General features: G+C 45.0%; 1 protein-coding gene across 5 annotated transcripts in view; it reads right to left on the bottom strand.

The window, feature by feature from the left end:
* The window catches only part of BICD1 (BICD cargo adaptor 1), a 167841-nt gene extending 151875 nt beyond the window's left edge, over positions 1-15966 (bottom strand). For 3 of the 5 annotated variants that reach the window (XM_054281837.1, XM_054281839.1, XM_054281838.1), the window contains exon 1: positions 15718-15964. In XM_054281837.1, coding sequence (XP_054137812.1) covers positions 15718-15930 — 213 coding nt within the window. In that variant the 5' untranslated portion in view covers positions 15931-15964. Of the gene's footprint in view, positions 1-15717 lie in introns of all 5 variants that reach the window. The other 2 variants (XM_054281842.1, XM_054281841.1) reach the window with 1 other exon arrangement.
* Between the last annotated feature and the right edge of the window lie 474 nt (positions 15967-16440).

Below are 16440 nucleotides of genomic sequence, written 5' to 3'. Positions count from 1 at the left end.
AACTTTTCCCCATGCAGCAATAGGAACAAGGAGTACTTTGTGGGGTGAGGCTACCCACAGACAGCAGGCAAGGAGAGGCATTCCTTGCAGGGACAGGTGGCTGGAATTTGGTTTCTCCCACCAGCAACGAACAACTAGGTATGGAAAAAGCAGAGGAAAAATTAATGGTCTCAACCAGCTGCTGGGATTAGTAAATGCTGATGTGAAAATCTCAGTCCCAGCAGAGAAGAGCTGTGGTTCAGGAAGAGATAAGTGGGAAGGAGTAGGAAGACTGTCACAAATTGTGGGATGGCAGCCAGGAGCAGCTTCCAAAGGGGGAAAGAGCAAAGCAGAAAGGGCAGCTCAGGGTGAGAGATGGGGATATATTCTGGGACCCCAGGTACTCTACAGGTACTCTGGATCAGCAGAATATGTGGGAGAGGGACCACAAAGGGACCCTACAGCCCACAGGGGACAGGGTGCTCTGATGAGGTGCTGATGATCTGTGAGGACAAGGGCTTTTGCCACTGAAACACAGCCAAATAATGAACTGAGAAACCAAAGAGGTTCATCTGAGTTTTTTTTTCATCCTCATTTTTCCTTTAGCTTTGTTTGTGATAAAGTAGCAGAACTACCATAACACCATTCCTAAATGGCCTTACTGGTCACCCTGGCACCAGTGGGAGACACTGCCAGTGCACACCCTGGTCAGCGAGCACAGGGCACTTGACTGCTCTTGCTTTCTGGCTGACTGGCTTTTTTAAATGGAAGGATTTGGAAGATAAATGATTGGAATTAATCTGAGAGAAATCCGTGTTCTCCTTGTGGTTTAGTCAGAGATTTTCTCTGAAAATATGGCTGAACAACCTATCCCACCACAGCTTCTGGACCTCTATTACTTGTCTGTAAATCCCCCTTATTATTCCTTAATACCAAAACCCTGACTACTTCCACAGTAGTGTAAAGTCCTACTTCCACAGTAAAATCTCTATTCTTCTATTTATACACCTGCAACTGCTTGTGCCAGGCATTGCAGAATCCCCAGGTGTTACTGTCATGCAATAAATAACATTTATCCCACCCTGCTGGGACTCAGTGTGCCAAACTCCAGCTCACTGAATGAGCAGCACTCCAAATTTTCAGGCTGTTTCTGCCTTCCCCGAGTGCAGCCTCTGCTGCCACAGGGTAACAAAGAACTAGACCTGCTTACCAACAAAACCACCTTTGAATAACTACAGCTGGCTTAAGTTGATGGTTTTTTGCATAGCATTCTGTGTGAAAGTGGCATTTTTCAGACACACACGTGTGGCATTCACATTCTCTGAAAAAAATCCCATCGCCCGGGATTTTTCTCCTGGGAAGCTGAGAAGCCTCAGAGAAAAGGAAAACAATAATTATCTCATTTTGCTTCTCCTCTGTTTTGTTCATGTGGAATGTGCTTGGAGATTGTTTACCCACAGGTGATTGTTCCATTTTCCATTGTTTGTTGGATTGTTCCATTCCATTTTGAACCAGATTCTGGTTTGAGTTGTTTTGACTCCTTGGCCAATTGGGGCCAAGCTGTGTCGAGAATCTGGAAAGAATCACGAGTTTCCATTATAACCTCTTTAGCATACAGTAAGTATCCTTTCTGTATTCTTTAGTATAATATAGTATTCTTTAATATAATATAGTATAATAAAGTAATAAATTAGCCTTCTGAGAACATGGAGTCAGATGTATCATTCCTGCCCTGTCAGGGCATTACCTGCAAATACAATACACATAAGGAGTGGTTAATTATTGCAGTGGACTTTACTTCATGACAGTCTCTTTCCACTAAAGACCCCAACCAATGTCAGTGTCCCTGGAGGGCTGGATGTGATACTCTGGCAGCAGCCAAGGTCATGCTGACTCACTCCCTCTGGCTTTTCCCTGCATCCATCCAGTGCCAGTGCTCTGCTAAGTGCTTGACTATTCATTACACTGCCACTTGCAAAGCTGCAATTCCTTTCTCCAAAGACAGCACAACCATCGGACTGCAGGCTCCTAAAAGTGTTGCTTATCAGATTTTGGATGCCTTTTCAAGGGGTAGATTACTTTCTGCTACAAAAGTAACTGATGGCAGGAGAAGAATCTCTGCTGCTGGGTTTTGGGGCAGAATTCAGGATCCCCTTTCCCAAACTCACTTCTTCAGACTAGAATATTTGACAAGCACATCCTTGAGTGATGGCAACAAAGCAGCAGCTCTCAGTACCCAGCCCAGCATCACCTGGGGGTGCCAACCTCAGGCTCTCACTGGTTCAGAAACCAGGGCCCACATTTTAAGAAACATCTTGCAACTGAGAGACTTTTCTGGAATAAAAAGTGAGCACAGCACGGTCTCCACCTGCAACTCTGCCTGTTATACCCAGGGAAATGGTTATGTATACCCAAACAAGGCTCATTTTAGGTTTAAGTTATTGTACTTGCAGGGAATGCCTGACAAAGGCAGGAATGATGCATCTGACTCCATGTTCTCAGAAGGTTGATTTATTACTTTATAATACTATATTATATTAAAGAATGCCATACTATACTACACTAAAGAATACAGAAAGGATACTTACAGAATGCTAAAAGAATAATAATTGAAAACTTGCAACTCTTCCCAGAGTCCCAACACAGCTTGGCCCCAATTGGCCAATGAGTGAAAACAACTCACACCAGAATCCAATGAAACAATCACCTGTGGGTAAACAATCTCCAGACACATTCCAAAGCAGCAAAACACAGGAGAAACAAATGAGATGAGAATTGTTTTCCTTTCCTCTGAGGCTTCTTAGGTTCCTAAGAAAAAAATTCTGGGTGAAGAGATTTTTTTCAGAGAATGTGAATGCCACATTAAGTGTCCTCCCATCAGTCTAATCTGCTACAAAAGCAAATTCAACAACCATAAAAACACAGGCATGACTCTGAGTGTCTCTAACATCAGCCCAGGGAACTGTGAGTAAAGTACTTTTCAAACACAAGTGCTAAAACTATTATCAAGGTATAGTTTTCTTTTCTTGAATAAATATCTTTCCACAAGCAATTAGACAGAAAATAAATTACAAATCACAATGAAGTATTAAATAACTACAAAAATATTTAAAGCAAAAATATTTAAAGCCAGGAGCCTATGCATGTATCACAACAATCACTCAGGTATGTGATCTGTAATTTCAAAGTATGTGGGCAAAAAGAAGTCTAGAAATATAGGTTTCACTGCAAAGCTGCTCAGCCTGCTTCATAAAGCAAACCCAATGTTTTCCAATACAAATGAAATACAGACTTTGGGGACAAATTTCCAAATCTTATCTAAACTTGATAATTCAGTTCTGTTACTTTAATGTGGATTTTATTTTGTGACTATAAAGCACCTAAGAACCTAAAGCACCACTGTGACATTAAATTCAGCACATATGGAAAAAATGTTGTCCCTCAACTATGTTGTTCCAGATTTGCTACTATTTTTACACAGCTGAGCTTACAGCATCTTAAGTGAAAGTTTTGTTATTACCAGATGGCAACCATCAGCCCTTATCTGGCAGAGAAATGAAAAGCTTACCTAATGCCCAAGAAATGGAATTACCTAATGCCCAAAGTAATGTACTCCTGACAATGCCACAAGACTCCATCTCCCTTATTGGTATACACAGACAATTATTTTCCATCTAAATTCTGTTCCTCTTCTCTAATGTTATATATCATACTGTTTATTTCACAGAGTCCTTGGTACCATATCCTTATAATTTACTTTAAAATCTGTCACCAAGGACCCAGATTTATGACTGAGATTTTATGGATTAGTAATTGATCTAGTGCACATTTTTAGCTTACTGCAGATGGAAGATCCATGTCAGCTGAAAACTCTTTCCTTCAGATTTCTGCTGTGCTCTGTGTTTGGCTGTGGGGGTTTTTTCACCTTGTTCTCACACATTTGGGGCTGGTCAAGTGCATGCACATGAGCAGTCATAGAAGATCAGCAGAGTTATGACAACTCATTAAACTGCAAGAACAAGATCACATGCTTGAGACACAATAATTATAATTATGCCAGTTCTTCCCACTTTGGTGGAAAGAAATCTGAATTCTCAGTTTGTAACACATTTTATCCCATGCATCTTGATGACAGTGCTGTTTGCCAGCAGGTGGTAGGCAGAGATTCAACAATAAATCATTGTTCCCTTTTATCTTTGACTTACCCATGGAGGCAGGACTTCAGCACTGGTCTTGGAGTCATACCTGCTATAAATGACCCTTGGGCAGAGCCCTGAATAGAGGGTATATTGTTAGAGATAGCATTCTTCACATGGGATGATTAAATCCAACCCTTCCTAACTGTCTGTAGGTGGGAATTACAAGCAGTTATCAAAGAAAGAAAGAACAATGCAAATGTTCCCTTCAACTAAACTCAGGTGAGCTCTGCATGTCTGCCATTGCTGTGCAGCCACCTGGAATTATCCAGAACCAAGCAAACTTTTAATGCTTTGTAAAAACTCTATGAGGTATTCAGGGCATGAGCAAAACTTTTCCTACTCACCTAAAAAAAAAAAAAAAAACACAAAAACAAAAAACAAAAAAAAAAAATTAAAAAAACAAAGCCCCACAAGCTTGTCTTTATTAATACCATTTATTATAGGAACTACAAGCTACTGAGAGCCCATATTTAATAAAAAGAATCACAGATTCTAGTGGCTTAGCCATCAAATAGAGAACCATAGAGAACCAGAGGCAATGACTACACAGGCACTTTAACCCAACTCAACTGTGAACTCTCCATCTGCCTCCAGACCAAATGCTCCAGCTCTCTTTAACGCCCAAATGCCAAAGGTTGAGAGTTGGACCTTTCTGGGCAGGGCCAGGATGCAGTGCAGTTTGGCATCCTGCACCTTGCCTTGTGAGTAGACAATACTCCAGTCCTGAGAAGATAAAATCCAAATCATGCTGTGTTCATGTTTGGCCACGAGCCAAGCTTTTATAAGTTAATTGTTTCACCAAGCCACCTGTTCCTTTTGCCTGACCCAAATTCCTATCTTTATCCTTAAAAGTCTGCTTTTGTCTTCCGCCTATCCGAGCTTTACAACTACTAGGAGCTGGGTTTCCCCTCTAAGTATCCAAAGCAGAAGTTAAAACTGCAGCAATTAGCAGCTTCCAGCTTCCTCAGTGGGAATCAGTCATTAGGCAGTGATGACAAACAGCAGCACTGTGCAGCTCATTCTCAGTACACTGACATTTAAATCCATCCAGAGTGACTAAGGCACCCAAGGAAAGCCCCTTTGGTGCTGACAGACTACAAGATTTGTACTTGACAGAGTACAAATCAAATTCACAGCGATGCCCCTGCCACCTGTGAGCTCTGAGAGATCACAGAATTAAAAACAAACAAACACAGACTAAAAAAACCCAAACCACCAGGAAGTAAAGTTCATATAACTTAGCTGAAACCTCCCCAGAGGTGACTGACTGAGGATGTCTTTGATGCTTCTTGGCTCAGCACGGTGCTGTCTCTATCAGCTACAGAACTACTGGTTGTGTAGAGGGGCTGAAGACAGCGCAGGGGTAACTCAGGTGTGATTCAGGGGAGCAAGGGTGTGGAGAAGGTATGGAAGCACCATGTGGATAATGGGCCCCATTCCAGTGCTGATCAAAAGGTCTGAGTGGGTTATCTAACCTCACTGGGCATCAGCTGTCTTGTCTGGGCTTAAACAAATAATTCCAGAAACCATACAATTATTTTTTTTAAAGGGGGTTGAGTTTCCTAAAGCCTTATGGAAAGGTGTCTTCTTCCTCTGTATCCACACAGCCAATCTGATTTTAAAGCTGCCCTAAAAGTGATCTTTCCAAGGATGATTCTAACGGTGAGGTGTTACTATGATATTTTCTGAAAAATCCCCTTTGCCCAGGATCTTCTCCTGGGAAGCTGAGAGGCCTCAGAAAAGAATGAAAACAACAATTATCTGATTGCTTCAGAATGTGGTCTGGAAATTGTTTAGCAGCAGGTGCATCTTTGATTGGTTCCATGTGAATTGTTTTTAATTAATGACCAATCACAGCCAGCTGTGTTGAACTCTAAGCTTTCATTATCATTCTTGCTAAGTCTTCTGATGTATCCTTCTCTTTCTTCAGTATAGTTTTAGTATAGAATTTCTTTTAATATAATATCATAAAATAATAAATCAGCCTTCTGAAAACACAGAGTCAAATTCTCATCTCTCACCTCATCCTGGAGACCTCACAACACCACAGTGAGGCTGCTACAAAGCAGAATGGACAAATCCTTGGTGTTTCATTTTCAGCTCATGCTAAAACAACATTTCAAAATATTTTGAAACAACATTTTTGAGCCCCTCCTAGAAATGTCCTTACAATATCTGAGCATAGTATGGAAGGTCTAATCTACCAAAAATGGTCAGATTCCTTACATTCACACAATGACAAAAAGGCTCTTTAATATAAAAAAAAATCAGTTCCACATCTTAGAGAGCAGCAAATGAACACCAAGTAAGATATAGGGCAAAGATTGAAAAAAAATGTGAAAGTACAAAAACCATCATGAGCAGGAGACAAGAACTGCACAAGAATGAGAATCAGGCTGCAGACAGAGAGAGAGGAACCCCAAGAGAGATGAAGAAAATGGGACTGGACACATTTCAGTCTTAGTGAAAGCCTTTTGGTGTCTCATAGGTCTGTCCCAAAACCATAGATTTAGGACAGTGGCCTGCTCCTTCTTTTAACTACCAAGTTAATTAAATTTTGCTAGTGAAAGAAATTCAGAAGCATAAATATTATAATCCCAAAATTATTTTTAATACTACTCTCTGCAGAGAAGTAGAGACACCAACAAAACACTAATCTGCAACCTAGCTTAATTTCTACCTGCCTAATTCAGCTTTAGGCTCCTGCCCTTGCTCAGGCACATTTTTCACCTTCTGACTAGTCCCAGCTTCTTCCATCTGTAGCTGGTCTGTACTCACAGTCTGCATTCACAGTACAGCACAAAAAATTGCTGGTTTCTCCTCATAATTATGTGCTGCGAGAGATGCAAGTGATAAAGGGACAAAGGGCACATTCATGTCTCTACATGCTATATCAATTCCTCTAAATTAGGCAAATTCTCTCTCTCCTCCCACATCAAATGAGTGGTTTTGATTTCTCAAGGAAATGAGGAAAGAAGAAGGCTGTGGAAGTCACAGAAGGAATGTAAGACAATTCAGCAGAAATGAATACATGCTTTTCAGTCTCTTTCATTATAATTTAAAATCATCACTACCCCCAAAAAAACAGTACAGAGCAGAATTGTGCTGAATTAAACATTATCCCCTCAGGTATCAGACAAAGAGGGAAGGGAAATTTATAACAGAGGCGAAAGGGAGGCAGGAGCAAGTGGTGATTTGGATTTTACTCTCATTGTCCACATGGAGAAAACACTGATGCAGAAACGTAAGAGAATGAGGTACTGAAGAAAAACCACATTCAATCTCAAGAAGAAAGCTCTTCTTCTAGAAGCCCTCAATACAGAAAAACACAGGATCCTGCATGTATTTTCTTCCCACCGCCAACTGCATAAGGTACATAAAAGTTGCCCAGGTGCAAATTCACTCTGACTTTGAGAATGCTCCTCATTTTACCATGATGAATGCTCACAAATTACTGTTTTATGCGAAATCCTATTTTCTCCACCACTGTTTTGCCCCTCTTGCACTTTCAACAAAGCCAGGTGTTCACCCTGAATGCTGTGGTGCACACAGACTGCACACACACACACCCTGAAAAAGAAAATCCATTAGGCAACACAGAAGAAAAGGAAAAAGTATTTCACCTGAAGGAAGGTCAATAGATGGTAGCAAATTATTCCTTTTCTAACCCACCATAAAAAGGCCTAATTCCAAACAGATGGAGACCTTCAGATTAAAATCTCTCCTGTGACCCCCAATTCCTTACACAGGAAGTAGTTCATAATGATAATGTGTGGCTCACCCATTAACACCTCAATCAGTCATATTAGATTTGGTACTAATCCGGTATTTCCTAGAAAATCTATGGAAAATTTACTTTTCCATGACATAAAATCCAGATGTTACTTCCATTTATCTCTGAGGAGTTCAACCCAGATGACTGATTCAATCAGAATTGCTCAGATTAGAAAGAGATTTATTTGATGAAAGAATAAAATGAAAAAAAAATTAACTATTGGGAGAAAACAAACTGAAGACTTAGATTTGTTTTGTGAATATGTGAGCCCCCAGTGCTGAAAGCTGACCATCCCTGCTAAAGGGCTGGCTACCATAGGAGGACTAATATTGCATGTTCATCTGTACTGGCTGCTAAGGATAAAATACAATTAACTGAGAGCAACTGGGAATACAGGTTCCTGGAAAAAAACCCAAAAGCTTCATCTACATTTTTCTTTGCATGCTGCCAAAGCTCCAGCAATAGTTCTAATTTCCCCTAACATCATTCCAGCTGCTTATGTTTTCTGTAGGCTAATGCACAGGATTCATTTCCTCTTGGAGGAAGCAATCCTGATGTAATTTGATGAGCATCTCTCTCAACATCAGTATCCCACTCTTCCCCCTGTATTCATCACTCCCCTCCTCATGCTAACTTTTAGGCAAAGGCAAAACAGTTTTTGGGAGGCATTGGGAATCAGATGATGAAACCAATCTGGGTTACAGACAGCAAGAACCCCTCCTCAGTTATTTTTAACTGAGGCTAGTTTCCCACCTTGCTGTGACAGTATGAACAGTTGCACAGCTGAGAGCCAGAACAGGGGCAGGAATGGCAGAAGGAGATGTAGGATTGTCTTGCTGAGAGATGAGCACATCCAACTCTGCCCTTAGTAACCCCAGGTCACTGCAGACTTAATAACAAGGGAAGAGAAAATGAAATTCAAGCACAAAGTGAGGCTGTGGGCCTGCTGACAGTCACTGTTTCCAGGCAGGACAAGACTGTGCACAGGGTAACTCACAGCAACACGCCACTCGAATTTAGCTGTGCACAGTGGGCACCCTTAAGAGACTTTGAACTCCTCAAGGCTCCTTGCTCTCTGCCCCCTTTCTCCCCTAGGGCAACCTCCTCTCACAGCAGGACCAGCTCTGCACTCACACCAGGTTCCTGAGGGCGGCACCTATTACAGCGACTTGATGAGGTCGCTGGGATGAGAGAAGGATGAGAATCTTGTTTGATGATCAGAAGGCTGGATTTATTGATATATAATACATTATAACTATACTAAAAAGAATAAGGAGCGAAGTTGCTGAGGCTGCTAAGCTAAGAATAGAATAGAAAAGAATCTATAACAAAGTTCTGTGTCCAGGGAATCTTTCTTCGAGCTTGCTCCTGTGATTGGCCTTTAATTGTACACATGGAGCATGAACCAATCATAGGTGCATCCTATTGCATTCTACAGCAGCTGATAATCATTGTTTACATTCTCTTTCTGGGGCCTCAGCTTCCCAGAAGATGGACAAATCTCAAAGAAAGGATTTCTATGAAAAAATGTCTGCGACACTGCACCCACTTGGGGCTTGAAAAGTTCCATGGAAAGAGACTGCAAGACTTCTCTGGCCAACACCCGTGGGACTGCCCATGCTCACAGGGAAAGAGATCTACCTTAAATTCAGTCTGAACCTCTGTAGTTTCAATTCATGTCAGTTATCTCGTCTTCCCACCCTTCACAGAATCACAGGATGGCTGCAGTTGGAAGGGACTGCTGGAGGTCAGCTACTCCAACCTCCCTTCCTCCAGGGAAGGAGATTCCGCAACCACTCTGGGCAACCTCTTCCAGTGCTAAGTGACCCACACAGTGAAGAAGTTCTCCCTCATGTTAAGGTAGAATTTGCTGCGCAACAGTTTCTGCCCATTGCCTCTTGTCCTAGTGTTCAGGACCACCAGGAAGAACCTGGTCTTGACACCCTCCCTTTAGATACTAGTGACATTGATAAGGTCCCCTCTCCTTTGTCTCTTCTCAAGGCTGAACAGCTCCAGCTCCCTCAGCCTGCCCTTGTAAGAGAGATGCTCCAGTCCCATCATCATCTTGGTCACCCTCTGCTGGATCTGCTCCAGGAGCTCCCTGTCTTGTCCTGAGGGTCCCAGAACTGGACACTGCACTCCAGATGTGCCTCACCAGGGCTGAGTAGAGGGGAAGGATCCATCCCTCCCCCTCAACCTGCTGGCAATGCTCTTCCCAATGCACCCCAGGACACCACTGGCCTTCTTTGCCACAAGGACACTTCTCTGGCTCATGGACAGCTTGTTGTCCAGCAGGACCCCCAGGTCCTTCTCTACAGAGCTGCTTCCCAGCAGATCAGCACCCAGCCAGGTGCATGGGTTATCCCTCCCCATGTACATGATCCTTCACTTGCCTTTTCTGAATTTCAGGAGGTTCTTCTGTGCCCATCTTTCCCATCCCTGTCAAGGTCCTTCTGGAGGGCTCACAGCCCTCTGGGGTATCAGCCACTCCTCCTAGTTTTGTGTCAGCAGTGAACTTGCTGAGGAGGCATCTGCCCCTTCATCTGGTCACTGATGAGTTAAAACAGTACTGGACCCAATACCAACCCCTGGGGGACACCAATAGTGACAGCTCTCCAACTAGAGGTAGAGGGCACTTCCACAAAATGCCTGGCTCTGACATCTCAATACACTTTGTGTCCATGGACATGCTGATGCTGAGTCCCTCACAGCCCTCTCATTTCCAGGCTGAAGAAGCTCAGTCCCCTCTGCCTCTCCTCACAGGGCAAGCTCCTGACTGTTACAACTCCTGGCCATCTTGGTGGCCCTTTGCTGAACGCAGTCCAGTTTATCTGTATCTTTCTTGTATTAAGGGTGCCCAAACTGGATGCTGTTCTCTAGATGTGGTTTAACAACTGCCAGTCTGGAAGTGATAACCACTTCTCTCAATTTATCAGCTCTGCTTCTGCCACTAAAGGTCCAGGATGCTGACAGAATTCCCAGTGTCAGGAAACACCACTGTCCAACATTCAGCTTGCTGTTCTCGAGGATTCCCAAATCCTTTGCCACAGACCTGGCCCCCAGTCAGTCAGTTTGTCCCCAGCCTTGATAACTGAATGTGCTCCTCTCTGAGCTGGGTGCTGGGCAGCACAGCCTTCCTGAGTGACATAACGTGAGCAGGCACCAAGGACAAAGTGGTGAGATCAGGATGAGATGCCCAAAATGTTTCGCCTCATCCAACACAAGCCCACAGAGCTGCCACTGGAAGGAGGTGTAAAGATACACTGAGATGGCAGCAGTTCACAGCTCCCAAGGTCCATATTTGGAACACATTCAGCTTCGGGGAGAATTTAGAACATCTCAGTGCAATTTATGAGCTGCTTCACACTTTACTAAGCATCCTGTGATGTAGATGGGTGTGTATAAGAATCCACATTTAAGAGGGCTATATTTGGGATACTTTTTGGGAGGAGCCTCCCTCTCCTCCAGCCTTTTTGGACACAGAGAAGTGCCACTAAATGTACACTTCAAAGATGGAAGAGGCAGAGGTGATGCAAGCAGCAGGAGGGCGAGAGGGTTTGGAGAACAGTGGGAGAGCTGGAGGGGCAGGGTCACTTCAGTAGAGGAGATGGAGATTGAGTCACCTGTGCTGAAAGAGTGTGAGGAAGAGCAGAACACAAAAGAAGCAGCCAGAGAGACCTTCAGCTCTACTCCTCAAAAAACTCTTTCAGACACAGACCAAGAATTACTTCTGGAAGTCTTATTAGTGAACTGAGTAACCACTTCATGATCATTGATACAACATTTCTGTGAGGTAAAGAAAACAAACACCTGCCAAGGTAAAGGCTACTCACCACTAGTCTGGTTTCCAAGCATTTACCATGGAGAATTTGCTTTTAAGTAAAGCAAGCACCAAACTGCCTGGGAATCAGATATCCAATGCCCTGTACAACCCAGAAGAGTTTGTCTCCATACAATGAAATACATAAAAGCCAAGAAGCCATTGCCTAAATCAGTCAGTCAGCAGAGAGGGAGTCAAAGAGAAGAACAGCTGCCATGTTCATGATTTGATCCCCAAAGAGAAATCTCTGCTAGGATTTCCCAGGCCTAACTCTTGCAGAGTTTGACACCAAAGCTTTCCATCCCCATTTAATCATGAGCAGATGTGACTGATAATTCTTTGCTTTAAAAACTTTATGGACCACCAGTGTCCAGTGGCTGATCAAAATATCATGGAATGGCTGAGGCTGGAAGGGACCCCCATGCTAAAGCAGGGACAGCTACAGTACACAGGCAAGAAGATCAATATGAAGCCATTTTACACTTCCATTAAAAGAAATAGAACTAACAACACACATTACTCTTACAGCAAATGCAACGTGAACATGTAAGAGCAGATATAATAAAACCACTGGAAGATGCTTTACATAAAATATGATGACAATTAAACTCCCAGCTCAGCAAGACAATGAAAACAAGCTACCTTCAATCCCATGGCTAATAGCAAGTCCTTGACTCTGAAGTTTTATGGACTGTAGAATAAAAGGCACATCAGCTAAAATAACATTCATAACAGGGGCTCTAAAATGACAGGGTTTCACCAAAGATCCAAAATTCTACTAGACTGAAATGTAACTGACTAGAGAAACATCATTTTCAGACTGAGAAAAAAAAAAAAAACAAACCCTATGAAAATTAATAAAGCTTTAAATAATAATAGTGGTTTTGCAACATGAATTTATCTCATTGCCCAAACATCAAAATCTTGGGCTAAAGCAGAGACCTCTGAACTCAGCAGAAGAAACATCAGAGGTTACCAAAACAATTCATACTGCAGGGTGTATATAGGTATATATCCTATATACAAGTATTAATATTTAATGTAATATATTGTAATTTGCTTTTACTTCAACATCCTATGATGGCCTTAGTTTCCCATTTCACTCTGCAATGATGGAAATTATTGTACAGCAGAGGTATTGCCATTTATATGGAAAAGGACTGCTCAAGTCCACTGGAGGTTTGGATTGCCAAGAAGGATAGGAGAAATCTTCAGATCCCAGTCTGCCAAACCAAGGCTAAGTAAAGTTAATGATAAACAGCTCTTCAACTGAGTAATAAATACAATGAGGTCCTAACAACAGAACACAAGCAATCAATAATAAAACTGTTAAAAAATTAAGCCTTGTCTCAAAAACAGTCAACCCCAGTAAGTGAATCTGTTCAGAGAAGGTCTGCAGAAGGAGAGGAAATTGTCCTAACATGATCCTGGCCACCCTCCTGCACCTGCTGTTCCTTGGGAATGGACAAACTGCTTATTCTAGCACAAATCTGAGGCCTAGCTTCTCTGCCCCAATATGGCCTCAAAGAGGATGCAAATGCAGTGAAGTAAGAGCACAGCACAGATTCCTGTCTGTCTGTCTGTCAGTCTTGGCAATGTCCTACCACTGGGCAGCACGTTCTTGCAAGGGCCTGCTGGAGCAAGGACACAAAAACTCTCCTCCACACATTTTGGATGGTGCTTTACTAAACCAAAAATGTGTCTTTGGACTTCTCTGTCCCCTTAAGAGCTTTCATTCAGAACCCTACAGCCCCACATCCACACTCCACAGGACAATTTGCCTGAACTACCTGAATTCTGCCTCACTGGCGTTGCTGGGGGCACCATTTGCTTGTGTCTCACCAGTACAGGTCTGGCTTGTGCTGAGGGAGCTGTCATCATGGAGGTGCTAACACAGAAGCAGAAAACAGATTACAGCAACAGCAAGGGCTAAGAGAAAACTCTCCTTTGCAGAGTGCATGTGCAGTAAGAATCAGTGTGGTTCCTGCTATGAAGGTTAAAAGCAAGAAAACAATTGCTTGCAGCCTAGGTAGGGGATGGAAATGCCCTGCCTGCTGCTAAGGAGAGCTCTGGAATAGAGAGCCCTGGGTCTGGAATGGAAACTGGAGAAGCTCCACTCTTGCCTGGCATCAAGCAAGCCATGGGATTTCTCCTGTCCCTCCCTCTGTGAACATCCCCTCAGTATCCAGGCTGGGGCTGGCACAGCATGAAGGGCCTGGCCCCACAGGAGATATTCTGGGCTGCAGAGCATGCACTGACTTCAAGGAGAGGTAAACAGGAAGAGAGTCCGTGCCCATCTTTGATTTCAATTAATTGCATTGGTTGACTAATCCCTCTAGTTTCATAATTTCAAGTCAATTCCTTGCACTATCTCTCCTATCCATGGCCATATGCCATCCTGGCTTCTCATCAGGGTTCTTTTGTACAAGATCATGGTGGGATAACAGCTACCTGCAGCTTTGCTTATCTCCTCCTTCATCTTCTTCTTTTTCCCCTAGAAACTGCATTGCACTTTGCCCTTTTAATTCTGTTCCTCTATTACTGTCATGTCATTTCAAACAGCACTGCCTTCATGCCAGTGCCAAGTGATGCATCTCCATCCCTCACTCTGTAATTTTGGTTTCAAAAGTCCTGAGCCTACCCCATAGGCTCAAGGGGGCAGGGAGGCAGAGGTCAGGTTTAAGGAAACCAATAGGTTTTTCTGAAAAACAGCTTTATTCTTCATATTGAAAATAAAATGTTCTCAACTCTTCTGGACACTGAACCAAGTCTGTGGCATAACTCACTTACCTGCAAGTAAAATGAAACCCTTATTTTATTAAAAGCACTTTCAAAAGGGCATCAGTTAGTACTCTAGAGAAGAATATAAAGAGAAATAACCTGAGTTTTTTAAGTGTATTTCCTCTGTATGGAATATGTTCATGGTTCCCAATAGAAATGTCATTAATTCTAACAGAATTTCTGCACATTCTATAAAGCAGGGGGCTTTTTATTTTCTTCGGGTTTTTTTTTGTAGAACAAAAACATACATTGTAAGTTAGGAAGAATATCTGTTTGATGCTTTACCTTCTGTTTACAATACCTAGTCAGTTACATTCTGAGACGGTACAAAAACAGCATGAGGTGCAGAGCTGCGAGTGCTGCATACGTGTGCACACACAGCCCTGTCGTAGCTCCCACATACATGCACTGTTATCAGCCTCAAGTTACCTCCCTTAAGGATGAACATAGGGACGGGGATGATTTTTTGGAGCCAGTCATGTTTAGCAGAGCTGAAAGGCAAGGTGTAACACCCACCTACTTCATACTTTGAGTGTTACAAAAACACATTCGAAAGATAACCCCAAATCACTCCCCCAGTCAAACATTTCACCCTTTCAGCATGACGCAGAAGTTTAATTTCCACTGATGGGTGACCTCGAGAGTGCTGTATATCCGCCCCCCCTCCCAATGGCAGCGGTTCCCCTCGCTGGCAGACTAAAGCGGGTCTATAAATAACTTCAAAAGGAATTGTCTCTCTCCTCACGCACTGCAGACAGCTGTTTACAGAGATCCCGACTCCTTATGCACTGCGTTGGCCCAGCTCTCATCCCACTCTTTCCTCTGCTCTTCTTAAAAATCCCTTGGGCGATGCGGTGCAGGTAGGACGGGGACCCTCCCCTGCCGCAAACGCCAGTTCCCGCAACTTGAGGGAGGCTGCCGGAGCGCGGCCCGGGGGAAATGTCTCAGGGCAAGGGGGGTGCGCTCTCGTGTAATCCGTCCTTAAGCTCCACGGTCCCGGCTGATCCCCGGCCCCGGGAATCCCCTCCTCCCCGGCCCGGAGCGGAGCCCGCAGCCGCTCGGGGCCCGCGCAGCGCCCACCTGCAGGGCCGGGCAGGGACACGCGTGGGGCGCCCGCACCTGCCCGCAGCCCCCGGCCGAGACAAAAGCCCGGACCGCCTCACCTCCTTCAGCTGCTCCAGCTCCTGCTTGAGGCCGTCATACTCCGCCTCCAGCTCATCGTACTGCTGCTTGAGGGTGAGCTTCTCCTCCAGCACCACCAGCCCATACTCCGCCGCCTGGATCTTCTCATGGGTCGTCTCGGAGAGCTCCCGGGTCAGCCGCTCGATCTCGCTCTTGTAGTGGTCTGCGCCCTGCAGCACCTCCTCCGCAGCCATAGCCCCGCCGGCACTGCCGCGCCGCCGAGCAGGCAGCCAGGGGGCGGGCGCGGCCGAGGGGCGGCACCGGCACGGCCGGCCCGGCCCGGGGATGGGGGTCGGGGCCGCCTGCGGCAGCCGCCGCCGCCGCCGAGCGCGGTCCGCCCCGCAGCAGCCGCGGCCCCCTCCTCCCCCGCCGGCCGCCCGGGACGCGCCGAGGCCGCGCTCGCCTCCCCCGGCCCTGCGGCGGCCCCGGCGGCGGGCACGCCTGGGCTGGCGAGCGGGCGGGCGAGCCCCGCTGCCCGGGGAGGCGGCGGCGCGCTGGAGGCCGGGGCGGCGAGCGGGGCGGCCGGGAGCGCGCCTTCGTGAGGCGGCTCCCGCGGAGATGCTGCTGCTGCTGCCGCTGCTGGCGCCCGCCTCCTCCCTTCCACACGGTCCCTCCCCTGCGCTCTTTAAGATGACAGCGTCCTCGGCTCTGGCATCGCCGCCGGGCGGGAGGGGAGGCGGCGCGGCAGCGGCGGCGGAGCGGCC

Source organism: Melozone crissalis, unplaced genomic scaffold, assembly GCF_028551555.1.
Source record: "Melozone crissalis strain CALT ecotype California unplaced genomic scaffold, PUWL_Pcris_2 ptg000033l_1, whole genome shotgun sequence".
NCBI classification, from domain to species: domain Eukaryota; kingdom Metazoa; phylum Chordata; class Aves; order Passeriformes; family Passerellidae; genus Melozone; species Melozone crissalis.
Note: the sequence above shows the minus strand (reverse complement) of the source record. Positions and strands in the feature narration are given on the sequence as shown.